The following is an 18277-nucleotide window of genomic DNA, read 5'->3' on the forward strand; positions in this document are numbered from 1 at the left end:
CCCTCAGGTCACCAGAGTCACTGCACCTCCTGCTGCTGAAGGTTCTCCAGGACCAGCTGGTGTTTCTGCTGCATCACTCTGCATTCACTCAGTTATTATAATAACCCATCCACACTTCAGTCATTAACATGAGCAGCACACACAGACACACTTCATCAACTCAAGATTCAAACAGCTTCATAAGATCCTGTCTGTCTGTCAACAGGAAACTGACTGACCTCCTCTGTGTGTTAAACTCCTCATTAATGATCAGAGGAGGTTCATGTGTTCATGACTTCATGTGTTCATGAGTTCATTTCAAACTGAAGCTTCTTTTTAAAATAGATTTATTTAAAGTTTGAATTGTTCATTCAAAGAGCCAGTAACAGTTTGTTTCTTCTGATGTACGGATGTTTCATTCAAACATCTGCCTCATAGATCTTCATAGATCTATTGATTATTGTTAATGATCATAAAACAAATTAACTTTAAAACTCCCTCACCACCTGTATGTCCTCTTTGTGTCCTCTTTGTGTCCTCAGGACATCTGTGTCCTGTCCCTGATGTCCCAACAGGAACTAGAGGAAAGGTATTCATGTGTTGTGAAGCCAGTGATTTATAACCCAATAAATTCATCGCGTTAAATGTTTTTAAATCCAGAGTTGAAGAATTAGATTCCTCAGGATGGTTTTAATTTACATGAAACGTTTTGTAACTTTCTTTTGATTTGGTCTGTTTGTGCTGCTGAGTGTGAACCTGAGAGCAGACCGGTTCAGACTCAGTCACTGGTTAAATACACGCTCAGGGAAGTTACAATTAACCAGTAAGACCAAACAACCTCACCCAGTATAGTCCCAGTAACCATTCAAACCCAGTATAGTCCCGGTAACCACCATTCAAACCCAGTATAGTCCCGGTAACCACCATTCAAACCCAGTATAGTCCCAGTAACCACCAGTCAAACCCAGTATAGTCCCAGTAACCAGTTAAACCCAGTATAGTCCCAGTGAGACGTGTCAGAGGACACAGTCAGTAATAAGAACATGGACGTTCATCACAGAGGTTTATTTTTCATATCAACACATTTACAGACTGAATGAAGGAAGTTTGGACTGAACCACTTCTGCACGGGGGGGGGGGGGGGGCGCAGTCAGGGTTTGGACTGAACCAGAGTCTGCAGAGCGCCGGCCACCTGATCAGCTGACATGTTGTCCACGGAGACGCTCCTCTCTTTCCCGAAATCTGCACACAGACCACCATCATCATCATCATCACCATCATCATCATCACCACCATCATCATCATCATCACTATATTTACTGATCATAATTCACATCCTGTTTAAACAGCAGAAGACTTTCAGTCGACCCAGATGTTCTGATTGGCTGCAGCTCCTCTGATTACTGTGATGTCACTTCCTCAAATGTTTCTTATAGAACAGTTAGATCTGACCGAGCGATCTGATTGGACAGGAGTCGTTCGTGCTGACATACAGTAGAACGCTGCGCGTGTCACGGCGCTCCACAGCTGCTCCGAGACGTTAGTTAGAGTTAATCATTAATTAGTCGTCATAACGATCTCTGCAGCACAACATGACACGTGTCTCCACCAATAACATCTGAGTTAAATGATGAACGGACAGAAGCCTGAATACTTGACTGTAAATCTCCAGGTGTGATCATGTGACATCAGAAGACGCCGCGGCGTGCTGATTAAACACGTGTTCCACCACAGAGACCATCAGACTGATGTCACACAGCTCTGTGTTGACGTGTCGACCTACAGAGCAACATGTTAGCGTGCAGGAGAGTTTATGTGTTGCCTAGCAACAGTCCAGCTGTCGAACTATCTGTGTGGGCGGAGCCAAATAGAACCTGTCGGCACTTTTTCCTGTTGATAAACGGAGCGTGTAGAGCTGCTGCATAGAGTGAGGTCAGACTGGAGGAACATCTGAGATCATCGGTCTGTGACCTCGTGCCCTCGACTGAATCACAGTGACATCACGCTCCCTCTGTTTTTTTCATCAGTTTAACAATGTTTTTAAACGACGCCATGATGTCACCACGTTTGCACCCCTCAAGGTAACGTGACATGATGTCATGATGGCGGTGAGGACAGCAGCCTGAGCTCTCTGCTGATGAAACCATGAACGTTCTGACAGTTTTAGTTTCAGATGGGTTTAAACCACACAAACAACCACCTGCTGCAGGCGTCACTTTTTAAAGGGTTAAAGATGTCGAGCGACAGCAGCTGACGGACAGACGGACAGTGTGACACCACAGAGTCGGTCTGGGTTAATTTACTAGGACCAGCTGAGCTGAACTGGTTTGAAACTGGAACCAGTTCAGACTCCACTGATGAAGCAAAGAGACTTTTCAGAGCTGAAGTTTGGACCTTCTGAGCCTCCGTCCGTTGTTAATGTGAACGTGTGGCTGCAGCTCAGACTCACCGTATCGGGCCCAGACTCTGGCCTGGACTCCAGAACACTCTCTGATCCTGATGGGGAAGTCTGGGTTGGACTTCTTCAGAGCCACATAGTGCTGCTCCACAAAGTCTCTGCACACACACACACACACATATACAGTGTAAGCGTTGCTGACTGACATCAGACGTGACCAAACACTGACATACATCATCAAACTGCAGGAACCTTTCAGATCAATATCAGATCAATATCAACTCTTAATGATCAAAGGATTTTCATTAATTTATCCATCTGATGATAATTCAGCTCCTGATTTCACGACTGAATACATCAATAATTCATTTGATCATAAACACACATTCACATCGCTCTCTTATAAATAAATAATTAAATCCATATGTAATGTAACTGAGTACATCAGGTACTCCATTACACTCTGAGGTACGTCACTTGAGTCTTTGTACTGACGATATCTGTGTCTCAGTTCAGGCGCTGCGGCCTCTGAAGGATGCGCCCTTCGTTAGCCAAACCAAACGTCTCTGAAATGTGACGGTCTGGTCTGAGGAGGATTTCCTGGTTGCATCAACAGTGACCCGTTGGCGTTCCTGTTACCTAGCAACCAGCCATGCTTGACAAAATAAGGACTAAGCTAGTAAGTTAGTTAGCCCTAATGGACCCACAGATTGTAATTAAATGTTTTATTTAATCGTTGAGGAGATGATTCACCATCATCTGATATATTTCAGGCTGACGGAGCGTTTTCAGGTAAACTTATTAAATTAAGATTGTTTAAGCTGTATGGTTTTAGCTAACGTAATGTTAACAACAGCTAACCGTTAGCTAGTTAACAACTGTTAGTTAACTTAATATATTATTGTCACTGGTGTGCAGTGCATCTTGGGATAGGCTGGGCCACGAAGGATTCATCAGCTGCATCCTCCAAATTCTGGGAAAGATGGCTGCACTGAAGGAGCCTCTGAAAAGGGACGGCCTCGTCGCGCCGATGTGACGCAGTCAGTCTTCAGATGCAGCGTTCAAAGTGCATGAACCAGTTTGTGTTCATATTATTACACATGACAAGTTTATGGAGTCTGATGTTAACTTATAAATTAATCTCAGTATTTATACGCTGTGGTGTTTCTACTGCAGTGACGCATCTGAGTACTGGTAATGACGAAATAACAGTCTGTGATGACACCATTGTGCTAATTGTTAGCCGCTAGCTGCTCTCAGGTCACTGTTGTTAGCTGGTAGCCACTAACTGCTCTCAGATCACTGTGTTGTTAGGTGTTAGCCACTAGCTGCTCTCAGGTCACTCTGTTTGTAGCTGTTAGCCGCTAGCTGCTCTCAGGTCACTGTTGTTAGCTGGTAGCCACTAGCTGCTCTCAGGTCACTGTTGTTAGCTGGTAGCCACTAGCTGCTCTCGGATCACTGTGTTGTTAGGTGTTAGCCACTAGCTGCTCTCAGGTCATTCTGTTGTTAGCTGTTAGCCACTAGCTGCTCTCAGATCACATTGTTGTTAGCTGTTAGCCGTTAGCTGCTCTCAGGTCATTCTCTGTGAGGATGCTAAGCTAACAGGCAGCGGATCATTTCTCCTCGTATATCGGTAGATAACGTAGCGGCCGTTCCCTCCTCGGCAGGCCGGCTCGGAGCTCACCTGGCCCCCTGACTGGCCGCGGACTTCTGGCAGAGGTGGACGCGAATCTCTCGGAGGTTTTTACCCAAACTGGAGCCGATACTCCTCACTGCGGCGGCCGCCATTTTACCTTCTTCTTCTTCTCCTCCTTCCGGCTGTCAAGGACGGAGAGTGGGTTATTGCCGCCCGGAGTTCATACTGCCAGGCATTACATGGGTGTTTGGTGTCCTGAGTTTGTCCTCACAGGCATCAAACCTCCATTTAAATGAAGTAGCTTGACTGAGAGGCCCACGTGTTTGAGTAGTTGTTGTTTTATTGTGGATTTTTGTATTATATGTTGCATTTGTTGCATTTTCAAAGTGTTGTGATTGGCTGCTTCCTCAGGTGTCTGCTGTAAAATTGATTTTTAATCTCAGTGGGACTTCCTGGTTAAATAAAGATTAAATAAATAAAGCCGTTTTACTGCAGTAAAAAGTGCTAATACCAGAGTGTGTTGATCAGTTTAATGTCGATCAGCTGGTGAAGGTGCAGCTCATTTAATGACTTTATAATCTATAACATTACATCATCAGTGATTATTGATTGTATCAATAATCTGAATGTGTGAAGGATCTAAAGCTGTCAGATGAACAGAGTGCAGTCAAAGGATGTTGTATGAACCCAGCTGCCCACCGACGTTGCTGAGTGTTTATATTTGATTGAATTTACTGTAAACTGAGACGTCAGATGACCAAACTTCAATGTCAGGAAAACGTCTGACGCTGACGTCAATCTGACGAAGAATACTGACGGCACACGATTGTGTTGTTCAGTAACCAAAAGCCAATGTCTGTCAAACGTCCCAACATCATCTGGACGTAGAATAAAAACATTGAATTGTGACGTACGGAGAACAAAACACAGCGTCTGCAAAACATTATAACATGAACGTCCACACAACATTAAGTTCTGATGTCATCACACATTTAAAGTCTTCCAACCTGATTTTCATTCCAGACAAAAATTAATGTGTCTGTATGACGTCATTTTAAAAGATGGAAGATGAAAATACTCAGGTGTGTGAGTTCAGATTAATGAAGTATTTCTTCTCTTTAAGAACCTCAGAAATGTACCAATAAGTAAAGTACTGTGTAAATGTGCTTAGTTACTCTCCAGCGCTGCACTGAGCCGACAGAGTTCTGTACATGAGTGAAAATGTGGTGAAGTAAATAAAGTACTTAAAGTACATTCATCAGACAGTTCCTCTGAAGATCAACCTGAAAATCTTATTTTCATTATCAGTAATTTTAATAAACAAACTTTTTATATTGTTTCATGAATAAACTGATTAATTAGTTTCAGATAAAAACACTGTGTGATGTCATAATACCACCATAATATAATATAAACAATATAAACAGACATCGACCTCTGACAGGAGAACGTTCACTTCTTTCACTTCTGTTGTTTGATGGAAACTTAAAAATGTCAGTTTTTGTGTTTTTACTTTTTGTGTTTCTTCCTCTGTCCTCTCATCTTATTACTTTACACAGAAAATAAAATTCATCTGCAGCTAATGTGACGAAACATCAAAGTCATTTCTCAAGTTAGTGTCATACTTTTGTTTATGTTTGTTTTCATATGTTTGCTTTATACAACAACAACAACAATAACATCACATCATTTTGGACTATGAAGAAGTTACAGGCATTTGTTTTTTACTATTTTATGATATTTTAAAATGAAATATTTGATCGATTAATAATGTCACAGTCAAACAATATTTAATTGTTTTATTGTTAATAAATAACTGAAGTCATTCAATTTAAACTGAAACAACTTCCTTCAAAATATTTAATTTAATTTACAGAAAAAAACCCTCGACTCAAAATGTCACACGTTACTAACAAAATACATTTTTATATTAAAGATTCATTTTATGTTGTGTCATTAAGTATTAATGATAAATAAATCAGATTCTGATTATAAGGTTATAATTAATAATTAATCATGTGCAACAAACAACAAATGAACTAATTTTCTTTTTTTCTTTGTTTTCATTTGTCTTTTGTGTTTTTAATCATTAAAGTTGTAAATAAATTATTTTTATGTTTGTTTTGTCGTCTGCGTTTGAAAAGATTAAAAACAGTAAATCTGAAGTTTGATGTGATGGGATGAGTTTAAATTTCACTTCAGCTGATTCTTCTTCTCTTCATCATCTTCACATTTTCACAAGAAAACAAAGAGCGTGAGGGAGCGTGTGATGCTCGGCGTGCAGCCCTCAGCTGTTTCCACTGATGTGCAGAGTCAGACTCGTGACTCATCTGATGTGAATTCAGTCTGATGTTGAACAGACGAGCAGCTGCTCCTCATGAGAAACACAGTTTCATAAACTGACCAATAAAACAGATCAAACTGATCCAGGAACAGAACCACACGTCCAGAGTCAGACAGGAAGTCAGACAGGAAGTCAGACGGTCCCTGACGACCTGACGTCTTAGAGGACGAGTGAATTCATCTTCTCATGAAGAGAAACAAGTTTGACAGAGTTTAATGAACCAAATGTTTCCCATTAAAACGAACCGTCGTTTTGTTCAGATGAAACAAACATGTTGATCAGTGAGTTTCAGACGAGTCTTTGGGCGGAGCTGTTTGCTTCTGTTGCTGCTCGATCCGTACGAGAAACCTGAATCGTTCTACACATGGCTTTTCTCACAAACCGTACCGTCCTACGAAAAATAACACACACACAAATTCTTACTTATCCCTCGTATTTTGAAAGGCTGTGATCATGTGACCGATGTGCTGACGGGAGTAAACGAGGGAGATGTCCTGAGCGGTCTGTAAGGAGGCAGGTCGACGAGGTGGATGGCGGACTTTCTCCCGGAGACACTTGTTCAGGACTGTGTGAACTGTGAATGAACTTTGAGTCATATTAAGGTGCGTCTTCATCACATTTCTTTTCCTAAACTGAACCTCTGTAACTTTAAGTTAATCATGTAACTGTGTGTTAAGGACGTAACGTTATTCATGAGGCGCTAATTCGTAGGATACAAATCATACGAGCCGTTCTCTGAGGATACGTTGGTGAAAATGTTTGAGGTTAGGTACTGAAATGTAACGTCAGGGTCAGGGTAGCCCACAGGTCAGGAGTTCCTGCTACAGATCAGGTGGTGATGCTCCCTACTTCCTGTCTTTATGCTGAGCAGCAGCTGCCTGCAGCTCAAACCTGAGAGTATCAGTCTGAACATCTGGGACACGTTGGTCAAAAAACATGATCTGGATGAGATTTGTAAATCCAGGATCAGCTGATCCACCTCACTTCAGTGCAACATCAGATCTGATCGCCCTGATCCAGAAAAAAACGTTGCAAGATCACTACATCCAGATAATCAGGACATGTCTGAATCCAGCTAAAGGTAAACACAGACGTTCATTTCTCCTTTCCTTCCTCTGTTGTCAGATAATTATACTAACAATCCGACAATTTGACGTTGTTTGACGCTGTCTGAGTGCCCTATTATCAGTGTTGGGCAGTAGCGTCACTACAGTAGTGGACGTTTGTAGTTTAACTACATTTCTCAGTAGCTTGGTGGTAGCGACGCTGTTTTCTGAACCAAGTAACTTCTCAGTAGTTAAGCTCTTTTATTGATCACTTAGCGCGGTAGCGTCCACACAAGCTACATTTCCAAAATCATTTCTGAAGCTCAAACAAGGCGGGGATTTCTGTTATGGACTGAAATAAAACTGTCACCGCTACCACACAGAGTCACTTCCACATGAAGCTGACAGGGGACAGCCCACCATTCCCAAACACCGCCGTTCTGAACCCCCCCACTCCGAAATTGATTTCAAGTCCATATCGAGTTTCCTGCATCAAACATTGCCGCCCGCTTTCCGGCTGCACTCGCACAATTCTGAAACTCGTTGTGCTACAAAAGCTTGAAATGAACGTTCAACTCATTGTTTTTTTATTGAAAATATGTCACTGTCTTCATTTATTATGTATAATTTCTCTAGCAGCAAACACATTTGTAAAAAGACTTTGTCAAGTCTTTTTACGCGCGTCGTCCGTGGTGCTGAAATCCCCGCTGCAGCCGTCGCTCCTGCTGACAGCAGACCGGGGGAGAAAAAAAGACATTTCTTTGCTCTGTGCTTTCAGAAAATAACCAGGGTTAGAGTAAGAAAGACCAACGGTCTGTACAGCAGTCCCACTGTGTTTGCCAGGGCATATCAGGCTGTGTGATTATGCACAAAGATTGGTTTAAGGCATTGGAGCAATGTCATACAATTTCGGACATTTAATGTGATAAACTAATTTCACTTCAACATGGTCATTTGCTTAGAGGATTCAGCTGAAGCATAATGAGTGTTATATGTCATTAAGATGAAGTATTTGCTTGTTTTGTGGTTAATAATGCACATAATCCGCTTGACTCCATCATGAATGGGATTTATATTCGTTCCTGCAGACAGAGACAAAAGGATCAATGCGCAGCCTCCGTTTCCTTTGTGTCCATCTTGTTCATTCAAACTTTGTAAACACGGTTGGGATTTGTAGGGGACATACATGTGTATGCTGCTCACTATAAAATGTGTTTACTAAAATGTGTTTACTAACCTCATTTCTAGTCAAAACAAGTTTTTTTTTTGCTTGCAATAAGAAAAAAAACTTGTAATGAGATTTGCTTTGACTAGAAATAAATATTCTTGGTAAGATTTTGAGTTTTTGCAGTGTACATACACATACATACACGCATGTATGTTTTTGACCATGTTGTGACTGTTTGAAGCAGGTCTTCATTCTTGCTGTTGTGGTTTGAGTCGTGTTGTGAATTAGTGCAGCTCACTGTTCAATTAAGCAATATCACACAAGAGGGAGTGATGTTGTACTGTGATATCGTCACAGCTGTGATTCGGTCGTAGGCACAAGGCCGCAGGCCGAGTGCCGAAGACAATCACAGTATCACAGTACAACACAGTACAACATCACGAGCTCGAGTGTGATATTGCTTTTATACAACAGTTCAACAGTTAAATAAGCAAGGCTGATTAAGAAATGTTGAAAAATGAGGACAAAATAGATAATTTAAGCATTTTATTTGTCTTCCGCCAACAAAAATAGTTCCCTCAGGACTCCGCTGTCACCGTTGCTATGTAACGCAGACATGGTGCGCCAGGCACTTAGTCTTTATACACATTTATCTGCACGTTTCCATTAATTGTGCAGCCGGTGAAATAAGTCTCTGGTGACTGCATGGTGGACTGTGGCTTCACAGGCACAGCCGACTCTGCCTTCTGATCTGACAGTATGTTGCTTTTCTCCAAGTCATTGAGCTCCGCTGATGAAACACTGACAAACCGGCCTGCGGCCTCGTGCCTACGACCGAATCACAGCCGTGACGATATCACAGTACAACATCACTCCCTCTCGTGTGATATTGCTTAATTGAACTTAACTTTTTTACCTGCCTATCTGTTTGACTGACAGTTTTACTGATCAGTAAGATAACACTGACTTGGCACGAAGTTGGTTCAGTTTAGTAAAAAGCTTGGATGTAGTTGCACTAGTTACTTTCATTTTGCTGTAGCTTAGCTTGCTACATTTCTGAGGGTGATAGCTTTGATGTAGTGAAGCTTCATTTAATATTAGAGTAACTAGTATCTTAGCTCACTACACTTTCCAAGTAGCTTACCCAACACTGCCTATTATTTAATATAGCGTGCTCACGCTCCACCTGTAGTGCACCCACCTCATCAAACACCACTGACTGAACCTGATCTTCACAGAGCCAGCAGCCGACACTATGATGTGTCGGCCCGTTTAAAGCTCTAATTGTCTGGGTTTAATTATCTTTTAATTTCTGTACCCGGATCAGATCTGATGTTGCTTTGAAAAACAGCACAAAGTAAGATGGATGATCTGATCCTGGACAGCAAGACATGGCGTCTCCAAATCCAGATCATTCTGATCCAGATTACATTTGCTGAACAGCTGAAGTATTGTATGATCATAATGTCCTTTTATTTCTTTACTGTACTGAAAGGTTTAACAAGCAGCCTGATGTCTCCAAAATAAAAGTTAACGGGAAATTTCGGTTTATTTCAACCTGTCTCCTATCGTCCTAAATTTGTTTCAAGTCACTAGTGACATAGAAATAATAGTTAGCATGTTAGCCGTTAGCCTAGATACAGCCGTAGCGTCAGACCTGTTAAAATGTAAGTGAACGGGCAACCTTCAAGTGCAAAGTTAGTCCACTAAACAAGCTTTTTTCCACAAAGACCGCCTCATATCGTTAGGATAAATGTCAGAGAACATATAGAAAACGACATGTAAACGTGTTGTCTTACCTTACCGCTGTGCTGCCATGTTTGTTTACCATTTAGCTAAGGCTGCAACCGGTCCCATTCCTTGCAACAGAGGCATTCCTCTTCTGTGGGCACTGGGGCACAGCATTCACAGGTACACCACCAATCTCCAGAGCTACGCAGCCTTGCAGCAGCCATTCCTCCTCTCTCGTCCTCTACCTGTTGCACCTCTCTCTCTCTCCTCCTCCGTTCTTCAATTTCACGAAGCTCTTCGTCAGTGTATTCTGGCTCAAATAAATAAGGGCGGCCATCAAACTCTGCAAAATCAAATTCCTCCTCCGTAAAGTCGAAGTCTGGCAAAAAGTCAGCCATTATTCTATAAATCTTTCATAAAATAAATGAATGAACTTTTCAGGCTACTGTCCGGTTCTGCCTTCCAGCTGTTGCTGCTTGTTCTCGCGAGATTTCAGCCGCGCTTTGGAAAACAGAGCTAAATGATAAACAAACATGGCAGCACACCGGTAAGGTAAGACAACACGTTTACATGTCGTTTTCTATATGTTCTCTGACATTTATCCTAACGATATGAGGCGGTCTTTGTGGAAAAAAAGCTTGTTAAGTGGACTAAACGGTAGGAGGATAGGAGACGGGTTGAAATAAACCGAAATTTCCCTTTAAGAACAACTCAAGTGCAAATTATAAATAAAAGTTTATATATTTGACCAATTTAAAGTTGTGTCACATTTTGCTCCTGACTGCAGCCTCCTGCTGGGATCAGGATCATCCTCATGTTTTGCATCAAAGGGATCCTGATCCTACTAAGACCCTCTGAACAATCAACACATTCGTCGCTTTGTCAGTGGACTTTCACGTCTGTTACACACTCAGCATCCTTCTCCTGTTGACGTTCCAGGACACTGCATGTAACCCAGGTTTGGCTAAACACAGGAAATGAACCGTAGGCTCCCAAGTGAAAGTCCAGGGTTTGTTGGATCAATCAATCAATCAATTTTATTTATAAAGCCCAATATCACAAATCACAATTTGCCTCACAGGGCTTTACAGCATACGACATCCCTCTGTCCTTATGACCCTCACAGCTGATCAGGAAAAACTCCCCAAAAAAACCCTTTAACAGGGAAAAAAACGGTAAAAACCTCAGGAAGAGCAACTGAGGAGGGATCCCTCTTCCAGGACGGACAGACGTGTATCCATCTACCTCCCGTCCCGTCCACTCTACACAGACTTTCCAGCTCCTTATGTTATTTCATCATCATCAGCATTTCAAACTGACACCGTCCAGCAGCATATCATACTGCCATGCCAGCTGCTGTCAGGCCAACCGATGGCATATCATAACAGTGCCAAAGGCTCCCTGCAGCTGTGTTACAAACTGATGCAGCCCTGAGGTGTATCATACCACCGCTAAAGGTGGCTTTTGGTGTCGGTGTCTAACGCTGAAACCACTGACAAAGCAGCGGTTTATTTGATGACTTCAGAAAGAGGACGAACTGGAACAACACAAACTGAAGGTTTGATCCAGATCAACACCAAATCACATGATCCAATCTGAATTTAGAATTCTTTTTTCTGTTGAACCCATTTTCAGGATTTGATCTGAAGTCGGATCAGATTACTTCTGAACAGCTGAGTCCTGATTCTCAGTGAGGAAGAGAAGAAGAGGAACTGTTCCTTTAAGACGAGTCGTGATGACATCAGCAGCTGGATGAGACTTTGCTTTATTCAGAAACAGGGTAATTTGGTACAAACATCATGAACGTAAAACAACTGAACACCAGAAGAAGAACCCAGCAGACGTTTCCACATTCTGGTCTCAGACAGGTAAACCATCAAGGATCAAGTCTGGACTTCAGGATAGTTTAAAACATGATGACAAACATGACTGTTAAAATCCAGAGAACCTGGTAGAACATCAGCTCCAGTCGTTTGTCTGTCGGCTCTGCAGTCTGTTTCTCATAAAGAGTTCGTTAGCATTAGCAGAAAGTGAGCAAGCTGCACATGCGTCATCACAAGTGAAAAACAACAACAAGTGTTTCTATAATCCAGCGTGTTTCCTGTCAGTCCTGCCCTCTCTGCTCCTGTTCGGTCTCTTCACAAGATCCTTCCGTCGTTTCTCATTCAGCAGCTGCTGAATTCGTTTGTTTTGCGTTCGCTCGCGGACCGGCGGCATCCGCGGCACAAAGTAGTTCTGCTGCCCCCTGGTGATGTCACCATCCAATCCCACAATCCGGTATGGGACCTCGTCCACCGAGTTGTTATCCTTCTTAGAGAGCGGGAAGAAGGAAGATGATGACGATGTTGGTTCAGTTTCTGTTGGAAGGCTCCGTCTCCCTGATGTTCTGTTTGGTGATGATGTGGTGGTGTTGATGACATCAGGATCAAATGATGGTGTTGTGGGAAACTCTGGGACAGCAGACGTCCTGATCAGTGCCGGGGTTGGACTGTAACCTTCAGTTGTTGCTATTGGAACTGCAACAGGGGGCATTGTGGGAGAGGTAGTTTTCCTCTTGAATAAATGTGGTGGGGCCGTTTTTCTTGGACGCCTTGTAGTTGTAGTTGTAGTTGTCGTAGTCATAGTTGTAGTTGGGATGATGTCAGGGGTGTCAGAGGAAATAGAAGGATCTTCGTAGGACGAAAAATCATCGTAATCATCGTAGTCCACATACACAAAGTCAGTGGTGCTCCTGACGGTGGGGGGCGGGGTTACAGTGAAGCTGGGATGTGGCGAGCTGATGATGTCAGTGATGATGTCACTTGTGATGTAGCTGCTGTCAGACCAGGAGGAGGTGGATGCTGATGTCATCGCCTCTGTGGTTGAACTCCATGAACTACGAGACAAAAACAAGAAAGATCAGTGACGTCAGATCAGGACGGTTTAACCCCCCCCCCAACCAGCTGTTAATGGAACATTCCAGGTCAATGAATGTTCCAACCTGCTGTTGGCGGTCGGCAGGATTGTGCTGCTGAAGAAGCTGAAGTTGTCTAAGTTGCTGGAGTTATCAGAGATGCTGAAGTTGCTGGAGGTGCTGGAGTTGTCAGAGATGCTGAAGTTGCTGGAGGTGCTGGAGTTATCAGAGATGCTGGAGTTGTGCGAGTTGCTGAGGTTCACCTCGCTGCAGGACTTGCAACACATCTGACGGTATCCAGCGATGGAGCAGTACCGACTCAACACCTCCATCCGACAAAACACTGAGCGGTCACCACGGCAACGCTGCCCTGGAGACAGAGCAGGAGCAACAGTTACTGAAGTTTGACCATCAGAGCAGAACAGGTGATTGGTGAGTCCATCATGATGTGTTCTGGTTTATCTATTGAGTTGTGGTGTAAAGAAACACCTGGTGTTAACCTGGACACATGATCTGAACAAAGACATCAGATCTCAGTCTTCACGTTTACACCTGGTGTTAATCACCTGGTTGTCATATTTTTTCCTTTGCAGAGGAAGAGTTCGTCTTTAGCTTTTATTTTGACACATAGATTAAGGTAACAGGAAGAGCTGGAATCAGGTGACCTTTCACCTTATTGGGCAGATTTATTTATTTAATCGATTTTTAAATTATCAGCTGCCATCTTAGACAACAACAACCTGAGTAACATTCACAGTCAACTCCAAAGATGGAGGTCAGAGAGGAGAAGAAAGGAGGAAGAGGAGGAGTAGTGTGTTTTACTGGAGGAGATCTTTGGAGCTGGGAAGTCTGGGTTGGACCTGGACAGCCACTGAATGATGGCGTTCTTTTGGTCGCCTGCAGGAGGAGACAAACACACAGGGAGAGACACACAGACTAAATCTCCCAACATCCCTCCCTCTGTGTGAGTGAACTTCTATTTGGTATGTGATTGGTTGATGCCTACCGTTACAAGGTGGGGGATGACAGGTGCGGGTTGTGATTGGTCGAGGGTTGCTGCAGTTTCGAGCCGAACCCTCTGGACTTAAACACGCCACCTGACGCTCCTGAGTCCCGTTTCCACATGACACTGAACACTAAAGACACAAAAATGTTGGTCAGATGTTCAGATTATAAACTGATCAGTTAGTGATCTGAGATCATATTTAACAACATCCATGATTTATGACAGCTCCAAACTGGCTGAGGAGGTGAGGTGGTTCAGAAAGCACTTAGTCCAGAAAGAGGAAGGTAGAGGCGGTCCTGAAAGACAAAGGCCGAGGTAGACCAGGGACAAGCAAGGTAGGGGTAGTCCAGAAATAAAGAATTTAAAAGTAGTCCAGAGAGAAAGAGGTTAGAGGAAGTCTAGAGACAAGCCCAGAAAGAGAAAGGTAAAGTTAAACCATCAAAAGGGAGGTAGAGGTAGTCCATAGACAGCTGTAGTCCAGAGAGAAAGAAGGTAGAGGTAGTCTATAGATTAGGGAGGCAGAGATAATCCAGCATGAGGAAAGAAGAGGGAAGGTAGGGGTTGTCCTGAAAGACAAAGGTAGAGGTAGTCTAGAGACAAGGAAGGTAAAGTTAGTCCAACAAGAGGAAGGCAGAGGTGGTTCAGAAAGAGGGACTGTAGCAGTAATCTAGAGACAAGAAAGGTAGAGGCAGTCCTAAAAGACAAAGGCAGAGGTGGCCCAGAAAGAGGAAGGTAAAGGTAGTCAAGACAGAAGGAAGGTAGGGGTAGTCCAGAAAAAAAGAAGTTAGAATTAGTCTAGAAAGAGGGACTTAGAGATAGTCAACCATTTTGGAGGACTCTGGTGGTATAATAACTGTGTGACTTTGTGAATAGTGCCCCGGCTTCACTCTTCATACCGGGGTCCAGGGCCCAGCTCGCCAGGCAGCAGGACAGGGTAAGCGGTTGCAGGTTCGTCTCCCTTCTGGTCGGTCTTCACCACAGAGTTTGCTGTTGACTGAGCGCTGCTGCTGCCCCTTGCTGGACGTCTGCTGGCAGCTCACCCAACGACGCTGCCACCCCGTCTGACCACAGGTGGCGCTGCAGTCCCCCCACTCCCCGGTCATCCAGCTGAGGGAGCACAAACAATAGGATTATATAAAATACGCCATGCTGTCTTATTGGACAATAGCGTTTTTCTCTGTGTCATTATATAACGCACCATTCCCCCCTTTTTGATTTATTTATTGGTGAGTTGTAGAGTGTGACTGTGGCAAGCTGTTGTGTGTTACCGTGGCGGACTGCAGGTCTCAGTGTTGCAGGTGCGGCTGATGGCTCTTGGTTTGTTGATGTTGGAGCAGTACGTCCTCTGAACCATTTTCCCATCCGCCTTCCTCCTGCAGCCGAACCTCGTGTACTGTTTCCCTGGCAGCCAGACAACACTGTTAACTACCATGCCGCTGTTACCCTGGTTACCCACATGACACAGCTGACTACCAGGCCGTTTACCAGCAGCAGAGTTGCATACCTCCTCCACAGGGTTTGGAGCAGTGTGACCACTTCTTCAGTGCCCACTCGTAGAAGATGGCATCCTCCTGTACCAGGTTGGACTCCAGTGAGGACCGGAGACGATCCTGGATGACATACTTATAGGATACAGTCACCTTGGACTCGCCATGGGAACGGACCTGATGGCCAGAAACATGCAATTAGACTCTAATTAAACACTACATGACTGACAGGGCTTTCACATAGCCACACGGTTCTTCAGCGCCGCCAGTCATTTCAATAAGTGGAAGGGGTTTCCAACATGGCTGTAGGGGTATATGGTTTCTGAGTTCATTAAGCTGAACTTCTGGCAGTTGCTGCCTGCCCGGCCGATCAAATAGCACCATCATGGAAGCAGAAAGAAGATGAGATGGAGGAGCTGATAATGTTGGTGACTGAATAACCAAAGAAAGACTAGACCTGGAAAACATTCCCACCAAATGTCAAACGGTAGATTGTCTAAATTTGTATAAGTCTTTGGTAATGTCACTGATTTGCGTCATAGTGCTATAGTACGCAGCTGTAAGTTAGCTCACACACAGTGTTCACTAAAGCACCTTCCTGGTACTGGTCATGAAGCAGCTGCTTTTAAAAGGATAGTGCACCCAAAAATGAAACTTCAGCCATTATCTACTCACCCATATGCCGAGGGAGGCTCAGGTGAAGTTTTAGAGTCCTCACATCACTTGCAGAGATCCAAGGGGAGAGGAGGTAGCAACACAACTCCACCTAATGGAGGCTGACGGTGCCCCAGATTCAAACGTCCAAAAACACATAACTGAAACCACAAAATATCTCCATACTGCTCGTCCGTAGTGATCCAAGTGTCCTGAAGCCCCGACATAAAAAGTTGTTTGGAAAAACCTCATTTGAACTCTGTTTTTAGCCTCATTGTAGCCTGTAGCTCTGACTGCCTCTCTGGGCACCGCGCTCACGTGTGTGCGCTTGCATGTGAGACCAGGAAAGCACGTGAACACACATGAAGGCGGTGCCCATGTCTCACGGTCTCGCACAAGCGCACACACGTGAACACAGTGCCCAGAGAGGCAGTCAGAGCTACAGGCTATTTTTGGACGTTTGAATCTGGGGCGCCGTCAGCCTCCATTAGGTGGAGTTGTGTTGCTACCTCCTCTCCCCTTGGATCTCTGCAAGTGATGTGAGGACTCTAAAACTTCACCTGAGCCTCCCTCGGCATATGGGTGAGTAGATAATGGCTGAATTTTCATTTTTGGGTGCACTATCCCTTTAAAAACATCTTGCTTTTGGGGGGGCGCAGCTGAGCAGCGACATGTAAAGACGTGTTTCCGTGAGCTCTCTTTGGAATGAACATTTATTTAATATCCATCCTTTCCTTCCCCTCTTCCGTGGTACAGACGTGTGCCTAAAGCTCTACCTTCCAAAAACTAGTCGTGTTTTTGGTCGGAATTGAAGCCCAAAGCTGCTCAAAATGCCCAAGTCTCAAAAGCCGAAGTCCGGCCTGGATGCCTCGGATTCACCTGACGTGGAGCCCGCCGCGAGAACGGAATCAGGATCAGACGCCGACGCGATAATGGCTGCCCTAAAGCGAACAGAGCAGTGTGTGCTAACCAAGATTGATGCGTCGGTGATGGAGGCGGCAGGTAAACTGCACGAGAAAATAGATGACCTGGCAAGTGATTTAAGGAAAGAAATCCTGAATGTGCGTGCAGACTTTACGAAGGTAATTGAAGAAGTGCAGAAGGAAAATGCAACACTTGTAACACGAGTTGAAGATCTTGAAGACGGGGCTAACGGCTATGCTAACCGGGTTATAGCACTTGAGGCTAAAGTCAATACGCTGTCTACACAAGTAACTCGATTGACGGATAAGACCGAGGACTTGGAGTCCCGACAGCGGCGGGATAACATCAGGCTGGTTGGCGTGCAAGAAGGAGTTGGAAATATACGACCGGAGAATGCTGTAGCCGAATTGCTGAAAGACGCGCTGGGCCTCGACTACACACCGAAGCTTGATCAGGCTCACAGAAGCCTTCAGCCAAGGCCAAAGGATGGGGATGCCCCGAGGCCAATAATCGCCAAGTTTCATTACTTTCAGGAGAAGGTGGATGTTCTCCGAAAGGCCATGGGTGCCGGGCCCATCTCCCACAACGGCAAGCGTTTCTTTATCTACCCAGACTACTCCGCCGCCGTTAGGAAGAAAAGAGCGGCCTTCACCGAGGTGAGGAGATTGCTTCGCCGATGTCCGGGTGTGAAATACGGCCTCTTATACCCCGCCACACTGAAGATCACGGCCCCAGCTGGTGAGCAGACATCTTTTGAGGATCCGACCAAAGCGAAGCACTACATAGAGACCAATCTGCAACCGCGGGAGACGGAGGGAGGGTAACAGCTAATATCTAGGGCCATAACAGGTACTATTCATGTTGAATACCAACATTGTAGCTGTTGGCGCAAGCTGGCTTAGGTTTTGACTGCTAAATTTTATTACACTGCAGTTGGATCTGCTTTGTGTCAGGACTATGGACAATGCTGAGTAACATCTCAGCCATCCTGAATATAATAATAAAGACCAA

At 44.2% G+C, this 18277-nt stretch overlaps 2 protein-coding genes across 2 annotated transcripts in view; both read right to left on the reverse strand.

Moving 5' to 3' along the window:
• Positions 1-1029: 1029 nt before the first annotated feature.
• ndufa2 (NADH:ubiquinone oxidoreductase subunit A2) lies at positions 1030-4219 on the reverse strand. The gene is made up of 3 exons (XM_033637835.2): positions 4062-4219; positions 2429-2535; positions 1030-1221 (listed from the first exon to the last, which is right to left on the reverse strand). The coding sequence occupies exons 1-3, from the start codon at positions 4163-4165 to the stop codon at positions 1130-1132; spliced, it is 303 nt and encodes a 100-aa protein (XP_033493726.1). The 5' UTR covers positions 4166-4219; the 3' UTR covers positions 1030-1129.
• A 7832-nt stretch (positions 4220-12051) lies between these two features.
• Positions 12052-18277, reverse strand: part of LOC117269398 (A disintegrin and metalloproteinase with thrombospondin motifs 2) — a 47411-nt gene continuing 41185 nt past the window's right edge. Inside the window, exons 19-25 of the mRNA XM_078172704.1 lie at positions 15706-15865; positions 15470-15602; positions 15098-15308; positions 14202-14331; positions 14018-14092; positions 13283-13565; positions 12052-13177 (exon numbers count right to left, since the gene is read on the reverse strand). Coding sequence (XP_078028830.1) covers positions 12385-13177; positions 13283-13565; positions 14018-14092; positions 14202-14331; positions 15098-15308; positions 15470-15602; positions 15706-15865 — 1785 coding nt within the window. The 3' untranslated portion in view covers positions 12052-12384. The remainder of the gene's footprint in view (positions 13178-13282; positions 13566-14017; positions 14093-14201; positions 14332-15097; positions 15309-15469; positions 15603-15705; positions 15866-18277) is intronic.

This window comes from Epinephelus lanceolatus, chromosome 11, assembly GCF_041903045.1.
Source record: "Epinephelus lanceolatus isolate andai-2023 chromosome 11, ASM4190304v1, whole genome shotgun sequence".
Classification (NCBI taxonomy): Eukaryota; Metazoa; Chordata; class Actinopteri; order Perciformes; family Serranidae; genus Epinephelus; species Epinephelus lanceolatus.